Genomic DNA, 15,870 nt, shown 5'->3' with positions numbered 1-15,870 from the left:
GCTGCAATCTTTCGCTTAGCAGCGGACGGTTGAACATCCTGTTCGGAATGCAGATCTTAAATTCCGTTGAAGTCCTACGGACAATTCCGCCTCTGAGCCGCTTCTTGACGACGAAAGTCTGACCTGCCGCACAGGGTGACTGCGTGTTCTTTTGAATGCCGCGACTCGGCGCGAGGCGGGTTCATCGGAGCGGACGTCCCTGAAGACCTGCCGGGTCCGCAGCCGAGGCCAACGACCCGGTTGCACGGTACTTGCGCAATGAGCTCCCCGTGTAGACTGCCTGCCTAGCTGTGTCCACCAACAATGGCGTCCTCCTGGCTGTTGCCCCAGTGGAGGCAGCGGGCGCTGGTCCGCCGCCGTCGTCACGTCACACTCGCACGCCTTGTGTCTTCCAGCTGGGCGCAAGGTGAGCGCCGATGCGCGTTTTGTCAATTGACGTTTTAATTTCAGCTCCGACATTTCATTATCTCATGCCATGGCCGTGGTAACACCATGGCTATGGATGAAGCGTTCAACACTGAATTGACGTTCCCATTGGCTCGTGGGTCGCCTATTGATTGTGCACACACTCGTATGCTGGTCGGCAGAGAAGAGACGACGGATAAACCAAAACTACTGTAAAAAAGTTGTAATCGCCACATCTGTGCAGCCACTTATGTTTGTGATAGTGGCGCGCGGGAGGTTTTGCAAGTATGTCTTCTGGCTACGGGGTGTACCAAGGTTGAAAAATAGGTTTTGCGAGCCAGAAATTGGGCTTTGCGGCATGGTCGCATTTTTCGAATAGCCTCTACGTTGTCAAATATAAACAGCAGAGTTGTACGGCCGCTGGACATTTCAGTATAGTTCACATCGGACCTGGGAAACGAATGGGAAGAGTGTACGAAGTGTTGTTTCTTGGGATAGGTCTTGCCCATGCTGCATTAAGTCACGTGCCGTGAAAAGTAAGGCGTAAAAAAGTTATGTGGTGCGAGGAGGTATGCATGAAACAGTGAATGCCTATGCTGAAATATTATACTGATTATTCGTGCGAGCAAGGTTTCGTTATAAACTGGCAAAAGTCGGGTTGTTCGACGTTGTAACACGGCAGAAAAGCTGCTTCTAAAGGAAGGACTACTTTTCTTGACGAGTCCTTACGCTTCTTGTGGCGGGAGCAGCGCACCACAAGACAAAGAAGAAAAAGGCGGGGCTCGACGCTGATATATTGGACGAACTTGCATTAAAAATCTGGTTGTTAGTCAGCGTCGTGTCCCGCCTCTCTCTTCTTTGTCTCGCGCTGCGCTACTCCCGCCACAATATCACGCACCAACCAGCCCAACTTTTCACCTTGTTAAAGTTCCTTACGCTTCACGCGCATTTATATCATTGTGCTAGTGATACGTAAGGAGTCGTCAAATGACCTTCCAAAGCTGTCCTTGAGTTTCCTTGTCGTTGAGCTTGTTGTGAGTTAGAACTTCATACATATTCACTAAAAATTCAAGAAGATTGCTCTTGAAATACCCAATGAGTCGCTTTATTTTGTTTTTATCTTCCACTGGTGATGAAGTGCAGCAATACAGCATGACGCTCACGTTGAAAGGTAGTGTGAAGGAAACACTAGGCAAAACATGAGGGGAGGGAAATCATGAACTTTTACAAAGTTGAGCAACTTTCTCTATTAATTGTGGGATGACGCTCTAGTGAGAAACACCGAGAATTGTCACATGACATGTACCTTGGTCACTGCACTGGCTTCTGTCGCCCTGAAGTAGAGAGAGAAATAGAGAGAGAGAGAAGAGCTTATTTACAAAAAAAGGCAGAGCAGGCAGCCTGAATTATGGTTCTGTGGTTTGCTACTCCGCACTGGGGAGGAGGAAAGAGCGGCATGATGGAGACAGAAGAGAAGTGAGAAAATATACATGCATGCGCATCCCCGCTGTGTCAGCCGCGAGTCGAGAGGCACGCTGCTCAGAAAGCAATTAACATTCGAACTGCCTCAATAGATTCGGGAGGCCGTTTTAAAGGGCAGTCGGAAAATTTCAGACCACGTGCGGTTTAAATAGAGGCGTTTGATGCTGTTTTTCATACTCAAAAACAGTTTAAACTGAAGAGCTACTAACCCGCTGAATCGCTGCTCGTCTGAACGCAAGGCTGGTATACCTATTCGGCCGCAGCGGCCGCGGCGGCCGCGGCGATATTTCAATCGGACATTAAAATAAAAGAAATGATCCTGTAATAAAATTGCGATAAAACACGTTAAAGAATCCGAGATGGCGCAAGTATACAATCCGGACAAAAACTTAATAATTGCAGGGACAACTAATTTGAAACAGGCAGAGAAAGAGACTCGTTTCCGCTATATCCTGGCTGTTTTACCCTGTCCGTACGTTGCTGAGGACGATGGCTCCGCCGATGCGCGGCTTCCTTTTGCCGTCGTGTTCGTCTCCGTGGATGCGTGCTGTCGCATCTCTCTCTCTCTCTCTCTCTCTCTCTCTCTCTCTCTCTCTCTCTCTCTCTCTCTCTCTCTCTCTCTCTCTCTCTCTCTCTCTCTCTCTCTCTCTCTCTCTCTCTCTCTCTGTGCTTGAGCGACACCTCTCGAGCGACTTAGCGGCGGGGCGGGCCAATAGGATCGGCTGGCTGTGATCGCAGCGTTGAGCTTTGGCGCGGCAGCCAAAAGTTCTCGTCACTAAATGTCCGGAACTATTGGCATGCGGCGCTTACTTATTATCGCTGAAATGCAATATCAAGCTTGCTCATCAGAGAGAGAGAGAGAGAGAAACTTTATTTGGTTCATTAAGGGTTTAGCGTTCGGTTTTCGTCTTCATCCCTGCAGACTCTTGACCTTCAAAGCAGGGTTGGGCCCCTAGTCCAGGGCTCCACTGAGTCGCGCTGCTTCGCTTGCGTGCTGCACCATTGTCCTTTGGGCGGCGAGCTCGCAGCTGGTGAGCCGGCTCTCCCACTGCTCCGCACTCGGGGTTTTGTGTTGGTGGAACGTGTAGTTTCGCTTACACTCCCAGGTTACATGGTAAAGCGTGGGGGTTGCCCCGCACCACGGGCATGTGTTCCTATACTGTGTAGGATACATCTTGCTAAGTATATGTAGGTTAAAGAATGTTCCCGTTGGCAGCCTCCGCCAACTAGCTGCTTCTTGTCGTGTGAGGCCCTTATGTGGCGGGGAGTATCTAATTCTTCTGCCTCTTTGGTAGTTTAGGTATTCTGAAAATCCGATCTCCACGGTGAAGTGCTGTCCCAGGGCGTATGGCCGCTCGGCTCGGTACGTGATATCTCAAGCCAAGCTGTCGGCCCTTTCGTTTTCTTCTATCCTCGTGTGTGCCGTAATCCAGATTAATTTTTGGGTTGCTGTTTTTCTGAGGTGTACTGCTTCGCGGAGGATGGCTAAGGCAGCCCTGCAGATTCTACCTTTCGTATAGTTTCTGCATGTCTCTTTTTGAGTCCGTTAGGATGACCAATGATTCGTCTTTTCGATAGCCCCCAGCCGCTGCCAGCGCAACAGCGACCTCCTCCGCTTCCGCTATCCTGACGCTACGTGTAGTTGCAGGATAGCGGAAGCGGAGGAGGTCGCTGTTGCGCTGGCAGCGGCTGAGGGCTATTGTCCTCGGTAGGACTTCGATGGGAGCTCCCGGAGGAAGAAGAGGAGGAGGAAGAAAAGGAGGAGGGCAACGGAAAGGCGCTGTAATCCATCACCAGTCGCCAGCGCATTCGGCGCCAGGCCATTTCTGCAGCGGGTACACCCAATGTTTCGCGGGTGTATGTTGTTTTTTTTTTATTGAAAGCTACAGCGAGCAGTTTCGGATGCTGCATCTAAAAGTAGATAAATGGCTGACGATCTAATATACCTGCGCACGCAAACCACACTCGCGCACAGAGCCAAAAGAATTTAAAAAAATAAGTTGTTAAAGAAACACCAAGCAAATCAAACAATTTTTAACCGACGCACAGTTCGTACTGAACGAAAGGATGCGTTATAGGCTCAAAAATTATACAAAACTCAGCTAGTCATACGCGCAAGAAGCGTGGTATTTTCCCAATAAAGGCGTGCTATTCTAATAAAATAATTCGAGCTCGCGGCAAGGACAAAAGGACAGCCGTCATTCTACCGGTTTTATCGAAGTCACGGTCTACGCCCATAAAGTACGCAGAAACTGTCACCCGAAAGAATTTCGATCCGCTTTTTTGTGACGTGCGAAAGGTTTTCCAACTTCGCGCTCTTTTCAAAAGGTTTTTCAGCTTTGTTTGAATCAGTATCCATTTTTCCTTTATTCCTCCCTACAGGCAATGTTCCATTATGCAATATCCACATTTCTTTCTTTGTGTCCTGAAACAGCGTGACACAAAGCGGGCGGCAGCTTTGCAGCTCTGTGATGAACAAAAACGTCGCCTCATGCGACCGTCGGCTTTGCTCTGTCGGCACTGGGCTCACCCATTTGCTAACTCTATAGGCGCCTTTAATGCGGATCACTCTGACATGATTTGTTTTCCTCTTTTTTTTTTTCTGCACTTCACGTCACTGTAGTTCCTCGTGTGTCGGCGTCATCAAAGTGGCTTTAAGGAATGCTCAGCACGCATATTGACTCCGCGGATGTCTTTGCGCGACCCAGTATAGGCCTATATAAACGCACGAGTGACGGCGGTATATTTTAGGGCATTCATCGCTGGCTCTTTTCTCCGGTCTTTCGCGAGGCAGGCGCTATTAAGCGATGAATACCGGTGGCCGCGACGAGTCCCGCTGAACGAGAGCCACTCGCGGAGTGCGTGTGTATCCGGGGAATTCTGTGCTCCGTCGCCCATCGGGGCAGCTGTAGAGATGGCCGACGCGCGTTTTAAATTACCGTTGCTTTGGAAGCGGCGGCAGTTAGGCGCTGTCATTTGCTGCCGGAATGACGCGAAACTCTCATTTGGGTCCTTTTTGATGCCGGCCCGCGGAACAAGATGCGCGATGGATGACAACGACGAAGGATTCTCGCACCTTTATGACGCCTTCACACTCGTGTGTTTGCACGAATGTTGACGCCAGGCTTTGCTGCGCTCTTTGTAGCGCAGTCAATCGCTGCCATTGATCATACTCGATCAGTGGAGTTATGAAGGGGGAGTGTGCTCTATAAATGCGCGAAGCGGCGTCGCGGTGTACAACATGAGTGTTCCGTCCTGTGGACATGTTTTTGTATAAAAAAAATCCAAGCGCTCTTTTTCGTCGAGCTGTTTATCATGCGCGGGTGCGAGTAACTGTCTCCCACTTTTCGAAGCAGCCACGGTATGAAAGCGAGGTTAATGATTAGTCGAAATACAGCGTGGCCGGTAGGATGGTCGAAAAAATCCTCTTCAGTGACGCTACCTGCAGTGCGCATCCACATGAAATAAATACTTGCGAAAAGTTAACGGTAGCTGCAGCGAAAGCCGTAAACAACAAAATACCTTGTCTCTAACATATTTCTCCCCGAGACTAGCGTAATTGCTTCGCACTGCAAGGCGAAGCCGTCTTACATGTTGAGCTGGAACATTTACTGTTGTGGTGAACTGCAGGCAGCACGAGCGCTGCAAGTTTCAAAAATGCCAAAATGGCTATTCTTTGGATGAAAGTTTGGATGACGAATTGGGAATTTTAGAAGCTCGTAGAGTCCAGGTTGTTGTAACAGGAAAAAAAATACAAGAACATGTATGTGGCAGTGGTGCTGTGTTGCCCGCTCAGTGCAGTGCCGATGGCGCGGCTGAGCTAAGCATGCCAGCACGTAAATGTTGGCCCGAAGATGGCACAGTAACTGTGCGTGAATGAGCTGGCGACATAGTAGTGGCTACTTACGCCAGAGCACATCGGAGGGCGTGATGTGTCATGATATCGCGGCATCATTTTCGATATGTCCCGCGCGCAGCGCTAGAGTGGCGTTGTCATTCGCTGACCTTCCTTTTGAAAAGGGGGGCGAAGGCTCTCAGACATAACTGCATCGCCCTTCATGTTTTGCCGTTTGGCTTTGTAAGTTGGCACCACTTCAGCTTTCGTTTACAGCGCAGCTAGTAGTTACAACTCTGCGCAGAGTTGCAGGGATATTGCACAGTTCCTTGCGATCATCATCACAGGCCTATTAGGTGACTCTTGCACTTGGTTCTTGTTACTGGACTTTTTGCGCACCTTCATCCGTTCGGAGCGCAACAACTCTACATGGTTTACAGCGCCGCATCATGGGGGCTGCCATCTTTGATCACGTGATCACGCCGCCATTACACGCCTCCTCACTGCTCGTCGCGCGCCTCTTGCAACGGCTGCTGCGCCTGATGGCCCGGTTCCGACAGGAAGTGTTTCGGGTGATACGGTCGTAAAGGAGTGGGCAGACGACACTATGGTTTGGCCAAAGCTTTGAAACACATGTGACAGGCCTAATTTGATCACCTGTGGGGTGAAAACGTGATCGGGCTTCATGTCGCGGAGAGCCGCTCAGCTCTCCCTCTTCGAGCCAAGGGATGGGTCGCCTGAATGCTTGTTTTTGCATCCGCTGAATGTTTTTATTGTTATTGTCTAGAACAACAAGGTTTAATGCTCCTGCGGCAGCGCAGGTCGTTGTCGTGTTGTGTACATGCATGCCGACACCCCTCTAAAACGCTCACATGCCCATCGTACGCATTTCTTTATAACCTGTTAGCGGTGCTTAGGAAACCTAAAATATTTTCTGCTGGTTTGTTAAACACTAAAAGGCGACAAATATAAATAGACACACAAATGTTAACTAATATCGTAGCAGTACCATGCATAAAGCAGTCTTCACGAGCTGGCGTGCAATCTTTCGAAGGATTCCGCGATATTATTGTTAGAACGCGCACATGGAAACGCGTTAATACTACACGAAGTTCACAATTATGTCAGCCTCACATATGAAATTGTGGTGGGCCCTACGCTCGATACACGGACATTAAAATGCTTGAGGTCTCGTTGGTGGTAAGCAATCAGCTTCACTCTGAGCGATGGCCTGTGGAGCCACTTTTAGTGACTGTCTCGCATGAACCGCGAGGAAGTGACAACCACCTAGCACACCAGCCGTAACGCAAATGCTTTATTTCGAATATAATCCACGAAAACCGCGCTACTTGGAGCGAAGCTCAACAGTAGCACCAAGACGTCATGTAACACATGGACTGATGGTAAGCGTTGTCCGCTCGCGCGGCTGTGCACTGCATAATCTGCAGTAGCGGTATGTAGGAGCGTAAGTCGTCGTTCTTTTCCGTACCTAATTCGTCCTCGGACGCAGCTGTTGTTAATGTCTGCACACATTAACTTACGAGCAATGGGGTCTCGCTAGACACGCGGACACAACTGCACAGCATCTGAAAGCACGAACTGAGGGTTTCGGCTATCTAGCGCTGGCAAACGTGCCTGTTGTGTTCGCACGTTCCGAAAGGTTGCATGCCGAACTGGCGCGATCTGACAGTACGCCATTGTACAGTTCGGTTCCGTGATGATCGCAAACGATCGCATCTCGCACCTTTAACTCTCTGTCGCAATTCTTGCAATTCACAACACAGCATGTATTTCCTCTGCCTTTTCACATCAAAGAACACATTCGGCAGCCACCCCGTGATTTTTCCACTGCTGCGTCGAGGCGTACACGCTGGCGACTTACGATGCCCCTATTGGCGCCGTGTTCCTAAAGCGCCTGTGGCGCCATCTGGTCTCAGATAGAAGAACCGCGCGCGGTAAACGGTCTATACAAAAAACACCCCTTTACCGAGGTCTCGCAGCTTCTCATAGCTTGCGTGAGTGCAGCCACGGAGTAATAATGGACAGGCATGAGTCACGCGCCTTACATGCGTAGCCCTGCAGTCTCACTGCGGCCCTGCTATTTAAGTTGTGTTCCGCTTGTCGCTTGTCAGGGCTTAAGTGGTGCAGTCGTCATAAGTCTTGTTCCGTTTGCTAAATACACGGTGGCGCCAGCTGGAAAGGAACATCTATCATACATTATGCGCGTGCTAGTGTATGTTACCGTAGCAGATCGGTAACAAGCAAGTGACTGCACCGCAGCGGTGGCAGAGTGGTTTCACCATCCGCCACGTACGCGGAAGGTGCGGGGCTGGATCTTTTTTTCTTTTTCTTTTTTTTATTATCATTTCATCTCCAGTGCCGCTGGGCTTTAACTGGTTTTCATTGGGTGCAAGGATAGGCTTCACTAAGGGTGAAAGGCTAGAAAAAATACGTCACCGCTTGACGAAGCTGCCATTGCATCTAAAGAACTGGCGGATGATCATCCAGCAGTCAAGTTGTGCATTGATCTCGATGGCGCTGACCGTTGATTTTATCATTTATATGGCGCACATGGTGCGCCACCAAGAACACCGGAGCGATGTCAGAAATAAAGAAAATAAGCATTGAGAGAACGGCCATGAATTGCAGCAATGCTGGGCTGTGGTGCTTCGTGTAAGCAGGAATGCGTCCTGTTTTAAAATTGGCCCGAAAATTAGGCTAGTTCATTGCCTCTTTTGCCATTAAAAGTGGGAGAGGAATTTTAATTAAAAATGAATTGCAGAACATCAAACGAAGCGCCTTTAGTCGCGCCGCTTCCGCGGGCAAATCGAAAGAGGGGTTGGGAGGGTGGGGGGGGCGGGGGGGAGGGGTGGTGGAGAGAAAGGAGCCTGCGGAATGTTCTACCAGCGCGAAGCCGTCTGTTTGAGTGCAGTCGATCGTTGTGAGATCTGTGCGCTCGTGAAAAAATGTACTCCTCTGGTTTTCTGGCGTGTCATTTTTTGTGTCTCTGTATTTCAGTAAGTTTCTATCTGTTTGTGCTTTTGAGTGTTGCATTTGTTTTTTATTTGCCTTCTTCTTTATGCTGGCGACCTCCTTTCAGTTTCTGTTCATGTTTCCGTAGAGCAGGCCTGGGGTTTGTGCCGACTACAGCAGACAGTAGTTGCAGTTATTCCGATTTTCTGCAATTTGTCGTTGAGTTAGCTCGGATACATCTCTTCTCGCTGATACTTACCTGTGCACTTCTGTGTTGGTTGTCCGACAATGTTAAGCTAGTTTGACTGACAGGAAACGGAGTTCAATGACATCGAATTCACATATAACCTCCCAAAAGCGAAGAACACAGAAAATGTGCAAGAAACAGTCCCCGAGTGCTGAACGTGATATGCGCATGAATTCTCGCAGAAGATCACGCATTCAAGCAAAACTAACTAGATGGTTCGCTACAGTCGGCCTGCACTCATTGAGAAAGAGAGATAGACATGACCGAAGAGAAGAAACGCAGCGTTGGTGGTACTCAAAATTTCCGGGGCCCGACTCCACCATGCATACAGTGGTCCACCACGCCACGTGTTCATTCATGGACGGTGCCTTCTTCCGTCGCAGACCGTCGGTTCCTGGTGGCGAACGCGCTGGTCGACTCGCTGCCATCACTCTACTGCAACGACGGCTTCTGCGAGCTGGTCGGCTGGACGCGGGCCGAGCTGATGCAGCGTTCCTGCCTCTGCGAGTTCCTGCACGGGCCCCTGACCGACCCGGACGCCGTGGCCGCCTTCCGCGATGCCCTCGACAAACATGGTCGAGCGGCAGACCGAGCTGCTCTACTACCGCAAGGACGGTGAGTGCCCCACCTCCTCTCTCTCTCTCCCACGTGCACGTGACTGCCTGCCTGCCTGCCGAGTGCGCGGCGTTGCGATCGTTCTTCGAAGATAGATGTTTATAGCTTTGTTATTATTGTTTTGTTGCCATTTAACCCCACCCTGCTTGGACCTGTGCAAGGTTTGCAGTATATAAAGAAGAAGATAGCAATGCGAGAAAGGGTAACAGGGATATTTGGCTTTGAAATGTGGCTTTTGTTTTCATGTTTTGCGTTATGATGTTGTAATTGTTATGTCTCTATATTGGTCTCTCTGTATCGTTAAGTTCTTTTTGTCAAGTTCGCTGCAATGTCTCTATTTTTTCTTTGTTTGCCAATATTCGCTGCCTGCTAGGCGCTGCCACTCAAGCCCTATCTGTCTATCTATGGCAGTACTCAAAAAAAGTCTTTTTTTGGTAGTGAAACTCACCTTACACAGTACGTGCAACTGAATGAAATAAAATTAAGAAGTGAGAAACTTGCAGTTAAAGCGAGTTTGTTTCATCCAGTGTGGGCAGTGCAACTCATTGTCGCAAATGCGAAAGCCTGCTCGAATATATTAGAGCCTTCTTCTCTGTAGAATTCCTATTTGGGGAACTTTAATCATATTGTTTAGGACAACCAATGGACTGCGTCACGGCGCAGGTGTGTTTTCGAAAGCTGCGAACTGGGCGAGTTGGTATTGATTGATATTTGAACAGCGCAATAAAACGACGGGACACAACGAAGAAAGGACACCACAAGCGCTTGTATCGACAGAAGTTGTATCGGCGTTTTCGAAGTTGTATCGAGTGCAGCCAAGTACAAATTTCACGTTTTCCGCCACTCCCATGGTGTCTGAAGCGGTTTTCGTGAACCTCGCGTAGGTCGTTGCATCTCTTTCCTCTTTCTCGATAATTCACAGCATGCTTTTTTTCAGAGTGGGCTGCTCTTGTGCTGTAAGCTTTTTAAAAGGTACTATGTGTTACTAATGCGATAAAAAATGATTTTTGAATGAAGAAATGAAGAGCGTTGTAGTACAGCCCTTTGTAAAGGTAGGATGTGCAGACAAAAAGTGACTAATGTCAGCTTGAAAGAAAGCAAAAAAAGCTCCTTGGCTAATCCGTGCTACACCGGATTACTCTATTACTGCACGAAATGCAGTAGGGTGCTCCTCTAGGCAGTAGGTTCATACTATCGCGAGCAAAAGTAACACCCACTCCCCCTCTTCGTGCTCCGAACCTTGCCTCTGTGCGCGGGGTTTCCGCCTGATGAATTACTCCGGGTGGCGAAACCGACGGAGCAGCCCCATGCACAACAGCAAGGCTTGGAACACGAGGGGGGGGGGGGGGATTCTCACTCTTGCTCGCGATAGTACCTTCTAGTTGTGCTTCTACTAACGGAGCTCCCCTGTATTCTTTGAGGATATAGTCATCACTTTTAAATCCATGGGAGTTCCTTTGTTGTTGAAGTAATCTTAGACCTGCTTGGTTGGTGTTCTCTCACTGAAAGCCATGTAATGCACTGTTACCTGCACACACGCGTGGTTACAGGCACGCTGGCCAGTTTAAAAGGTCACTGTCCTCATAGTAGCGCAGGTGATCCCGTGCGGATGTGCGGAGAGAAATAAGCGGACACTGGGGAGTGGAAAGCGGCAGACCAGACACGAGAAAGTAGAAGTGGGGACCGTGCAGTGCATTTGTACGCATTGAAAAGGGGGAAAAAAAAAAGACCAGACTATATTCGGTACGGTAGGGCATGCACACATCAAGGCCGCTATTACACAAAGGTGCGGATGGAGATGCCAGTAATACTTCAATACACTCTACATAGAACAAAGTCTCGTGGAGAATGAGAAGACGGAAGTACAGATTTGTATGTAGATACTGCGTCCTACCTGTCGGAAGTACCAAAAGCGATGGTACACAAGGGGCGTGAAAGAAGGCGCCAGTGCGTGATATAGGCGGCGCCCCTGTCTGCTCCCGCTCTCCGCTCCCGCCCCCCCCCCCCCCTCCCTTTTTTTATTCATTACCCTCCCGCTTGTGTGTTGCCGTATGGACTCGAACGAAGGGTGGACGTGTCGACGGGTAATAGCTTCGTTTTTCCTCGAGCCGTGCTCATCATCCATCTCAAATATTATGTGTTTAGAACCGAACGGCTGGTGGCCGCCATGACTTGCGTGGCGCGCCACAAAAACAAAAATGAGGCTGGCATATTACGAGTGCAAAGCGACCGGATCGGTTTATTAATAATACATGAGCCGATGCTGGCGAAGCCAGTGTTCGTACGCGGCTTTCAGTAACAGAAAACGAAAGACTCCCCTGAAGGCGTACGGAGAGAAAAGAAAAGAGCTCCCGAGGGTGATTTTGTGTCCACGTGGCATGGCATCGTCCATAAATGGGTCATTGACCTTTGCGCCGGAAGATGTGAAGCGGTCATATTTAGGCGCCGCAACGGCGGAATGGCCCAGTCAAGTGAACGTAAATAAGTAGCTTTGAGACCCAGAGCGATTGGTTAAAGGCCCAGGCGAGGATTTCCTTGCAGTTTCTTTTCCCCTCATTTATGTTTGACGCAGTGGTCCAGCGATTGCACTCAGAAAAAAAAAACAAAGATGGAACCTGTTCGTACATATAGGCGTTCAGGCTTAGTTTTCGAATGAGTGCAGTTAATGTTCCGAGGAATCTACGCCCTGCGCGGCCATTGCAGAGGCCACAGTGATGACATGTCCATGGGCGGATCGTTTGTCTCGAGCGGGAGCTGGACAGAGAGAGAGAGAGAAACAAACTTTTATTTCCCAACCCGGCAGTGAAGCCTGCATCGTCCAGCATGTGGGCGATATAGGCAGCTAGTAAACCACAGTACCGGGTGGAGCGCAGCAGGATGATCGGTCCAGCTCTTTCAAGAATAGCATACTTGGGTGGGTATGGGGGTGAACAGAGCGGGGGTGGAACAGAGCGCTTGAGTGTATGGTGGTTGTACAAGTCACACGCCCTCGTTTCTTTCAGCACGCGTGATTCTACGTACAGCCTCACTGCTGACCCTACCCGAAATTAGCCGCTCGTTGCCGAACAAAGCGTATTTCGTTGTTGGCTTTACGCAGAATTAGAGGCTTGGCACTTAGTGGCTTTGGCGACTTGGTGAAATTGTATGGGTGACTCTTGCGTTTTGAAGGGGCACAACCGGTGTACAACAGCCACGGCAAGCCATTATGACCATTGAATGATATCTTAATAATAATAATAATAATAATAATAATAATAATAATAATAATAATAATAATAATAATAATAATAATAATAATAATAATAATAATAATAATAATAATAATAATAATAATAATAATAATAATAATAATAATAATATAATAATAATAATAGGTTTTGGGCGAAAGGAAATGGCGCAATATCTGTCTCATATATCGTTAGAAACCTGAACCGCGCCGTAAAGGAAGGGAGGGAAAGAAGAAAGGAAGAACGTAGTGGAGGGCTCCGGAATAATTTCGACCACCTGGGGATCTTTACCGTCCACTGCCATCACACAGCACACGGGCGCCTTAGCGTTTTGCCTCCATAAAAACGCAGCCGCCGCGGTAAATACTGCACTTCAGTTCTTCCACAAAACTTGCCAGGCATCGGCTTTAGTGTTAGGCCGTGTTAGGCAAATTTTCTAAAACTGCGTAAAAATGACTGTTTCGCCAGATTTTACTCCGCGTACGATGAAAAGGGGTAAATTACTCGAATACAACATTAGCGTGCGAAAGACGACTGTCGAAACGCTTGAAGACATCGCTCGGAAGCATCACTTTCATACATTCGTTTTCAATCATATTACTTTGGTTTGGCTCAATGATCAAAGGCTACTCACTGTTTTTCTCAAAAGCCCATCCTCACAGAGCAAACCGCGCCCGTAAACAAGTCGCATCACGTTCAGGTGCGATCATGAAGCGAAGAAAAGTTTCAAGGCTTTGTTCTGGAGCGAGCTTGTTTTTATTTTCTGTGTCGCTTGCGTTCTGCCAGTGTAATATTCGCTACACGTTTCAACGGCCTCAGTTGACAATCTTAAAAAAAAAAACTAGTTCTAGGCTCTGTGGAAGTGTTCGATAGTGGTAGGTGAGTGCACGTTTAGTTATTTTTTCCAGAGGCTGCAAATATGATAAAGGAAAGTAGATGAAAATGGCGACACGCTCATGACACAGTAATTTAAATCAGAAGATATGTGCTCTGTATAACTGGAAGTAAACAGTAGCGCAAGCCCACCGATTTCGGTGTCATCGCTTCGACAAGTGGCGTCAGGGCGCCGAGGTCGGCCTGTATGTGTGTTTGACTCCGGAGTAGCTGCTCTATAAAAAGGCCGCGAGGTTGAACGGCTGGTTTTCCGGCGACAAATGCCTTTCTGAAACGACGGCTGGCTTCTTGTTTTCCTGTCCAGGACGGTGATCGACGATTAGAGGGAAAATAAAATTAAAGAGAAACAATCGCAGAATAACGTTAAAAATACGCCGCTGCTTCCATTTCCAAAAACGAACCAAACATGGGGACAGAAACTCAAAGGGTTCACTGAGAGGAGTGCAGAGAGAATTGGAAGCCAAATGATAGGCTAATGGGCATCGATCCGTCGAACAAAAAATCATAGACGATCAATGCTATTGATGCGGCATAGTTTGCGTTAGCTTCAGCGTTCCCGCCGGACGGAGCAGTAGCTGCCATTTACGGGTTCAGGCTGTGCGAGCAGGTGGCGTGATCAAGTCCGTCAGTCACAATGAGACGTCTTACCCCCTCTCTACTACCTCTCACTCGTCATGATGAGGATCCATAGCGCACACGATTGACGGGACACAACACGAGTGCTAAACTTCCACTGAATGAACTTTATTTGGCGCTGACAGCCTCATAAAGATCACGTGCCCTACAGGTATAACCTACTAACAATGATTATCTTGTCAAAGTCATGATGTGCCAAGGAAAGAGAACAAAAAAGAACAATAAAAACCACCAATCAGTGAGCATGTTTCACAATATCACACACTCTTTGAATCTAAGAAAGTTGTGTCCTTCCTTGATAATAAAAGCGAAGGATCACTGATACAATTTTCCAATCCCTCTTTTTCCATTGCTACAGCTCTATTGATCCTCATTTTCCCTACCCACTAGCCCGAACCCTCACCCTTCTCACTCGTCGCCTCCCACCCCACCCTCTTTTCGTCTTCCCTCGCCCATTTTGTCTTCCCCTAATCGTCCCTCTCTCCTCTGAGAGTGAGAGGAGCATTTCCCCCAATCGAAGCTTCAGACGAACGGGCAGGTATTTCCGACATGAGGGTTCTTATGCTAGTGCTTTAAATGACCAGTATAGCCTTGAAAACGTTAGTGGACGTACGCCACGAAATCTCCCTTCGGGCAGCGCTGCAGTATTCGACTGCACCTGTTCGACTCCCTTGCGGCCTCTGTGCGCTTGTTAATTGTGCTTCGAACCTGAGAACAAAGTCGTCGTTTCAGTGCTGTTCTGTAGAAACTGTAGTTCCTTCTGCGATCCTGTACAAAAAATAAGCGTAAGCAGCACTGCAGAAGCTGCGCTCAATATCAGTTTGCTGCTTGATAATGAACGAATGAATGAATAAATGAATGAGTATTCGAGTGAGACTGAGCACGTGAGTTAATGAGTGAAGCTCGCGTGCAAGTAGCTTTGCGGATTCTTTCCACGGTAAAATAATGCCAGGTCTTGTGTTGACTGCTATAAATGACCGCTTTTCGCTATTGTAGCTGCGCGTTCAGAGTACGGATGAGTTTTTTTTCTTTCTGTCCGCAAAGTTTTCGTCTAGTGTTCGAAGTTTTATTGTTTTCATAGCGTTATGGCTCGCATTGCGCTGATGCCACTGCTTAATGGGTCTCTGAAACACCCTCTGAGGAGAGTACATAAACTCGCTCAATCGCTACGTTCTCTTGTCATGAACACTTGAGCCAAATAATGCACTTTTACATGCAGCAGAGAACCCAGAATCGCGTTCGAAAGTTGGCGTGTCCTTTCCGGCGACTTTCTCATGCTAGCGCCCTCTTGCGCCGTACGCTGCTGTCTAATTCTGTTCAGAGAATACTATTGCTTAGATAATTTCAGGCGTCACGCAACTACCAAGGCCGCGGTGCTGCCCCCCCCCCCCCTTCCCCCCTCCCAGCCGGTGGACGAGCGCAGAGATTTGAGCGTGCAAAAAATGACGAAAGCAGAGGGAAAGGGCCGAAGACGGTGGTTGTAGTGGGTTTTTTATTAAATAATAGTAAAAAGGAGGGAAAAGATTTTTGCTAGCCCGCATCTGCAATCGATACTG

The 15,870-nt window shown here is 48.4% G+C and overlaps 1 protein-coding gene across 1 annotated transcript in view; it reads left to right on the top strand.

Annotated features, from left to right (window-relative positions):
• Positions 1-15,870, top strand: part of sei (potassium voltage-gated channel seizure) — a 245,892-nt gene that overhangs the window by 86,178 nt on the left and 143,844 nt on the right. The window contains 2 exon segments of the mRNA XM_077659340.1: positions 9,326-9,513; positions 9,515-9,557. Of these exon segments, the coding sequence (XP_077515466.1) occupies positions 9,326-9,513; positions 9,515-9,557 (231 nt within the window).

Source organism: Amblyomma americanum, chromosome 3 (genome assembly GCF_052857255.1).
Source record: "Amblyomma americanum isolate KBUSLIRL-KWMA chromosome 3, ASM5285725v1, whole genome shotgun sequence".
Taxonomy (NCBI): Eukaryota; Metazoa; Arthropoda; class Arachnida; order Ixodida; family Ixodidae; genus Amblyomma; species Amblyomma americanum.
The sequence above is the reverse complement of the archived record's forward strand: the minus strand, read 5'-3'. Positions and strand labels throughout refer to the sequence as shown.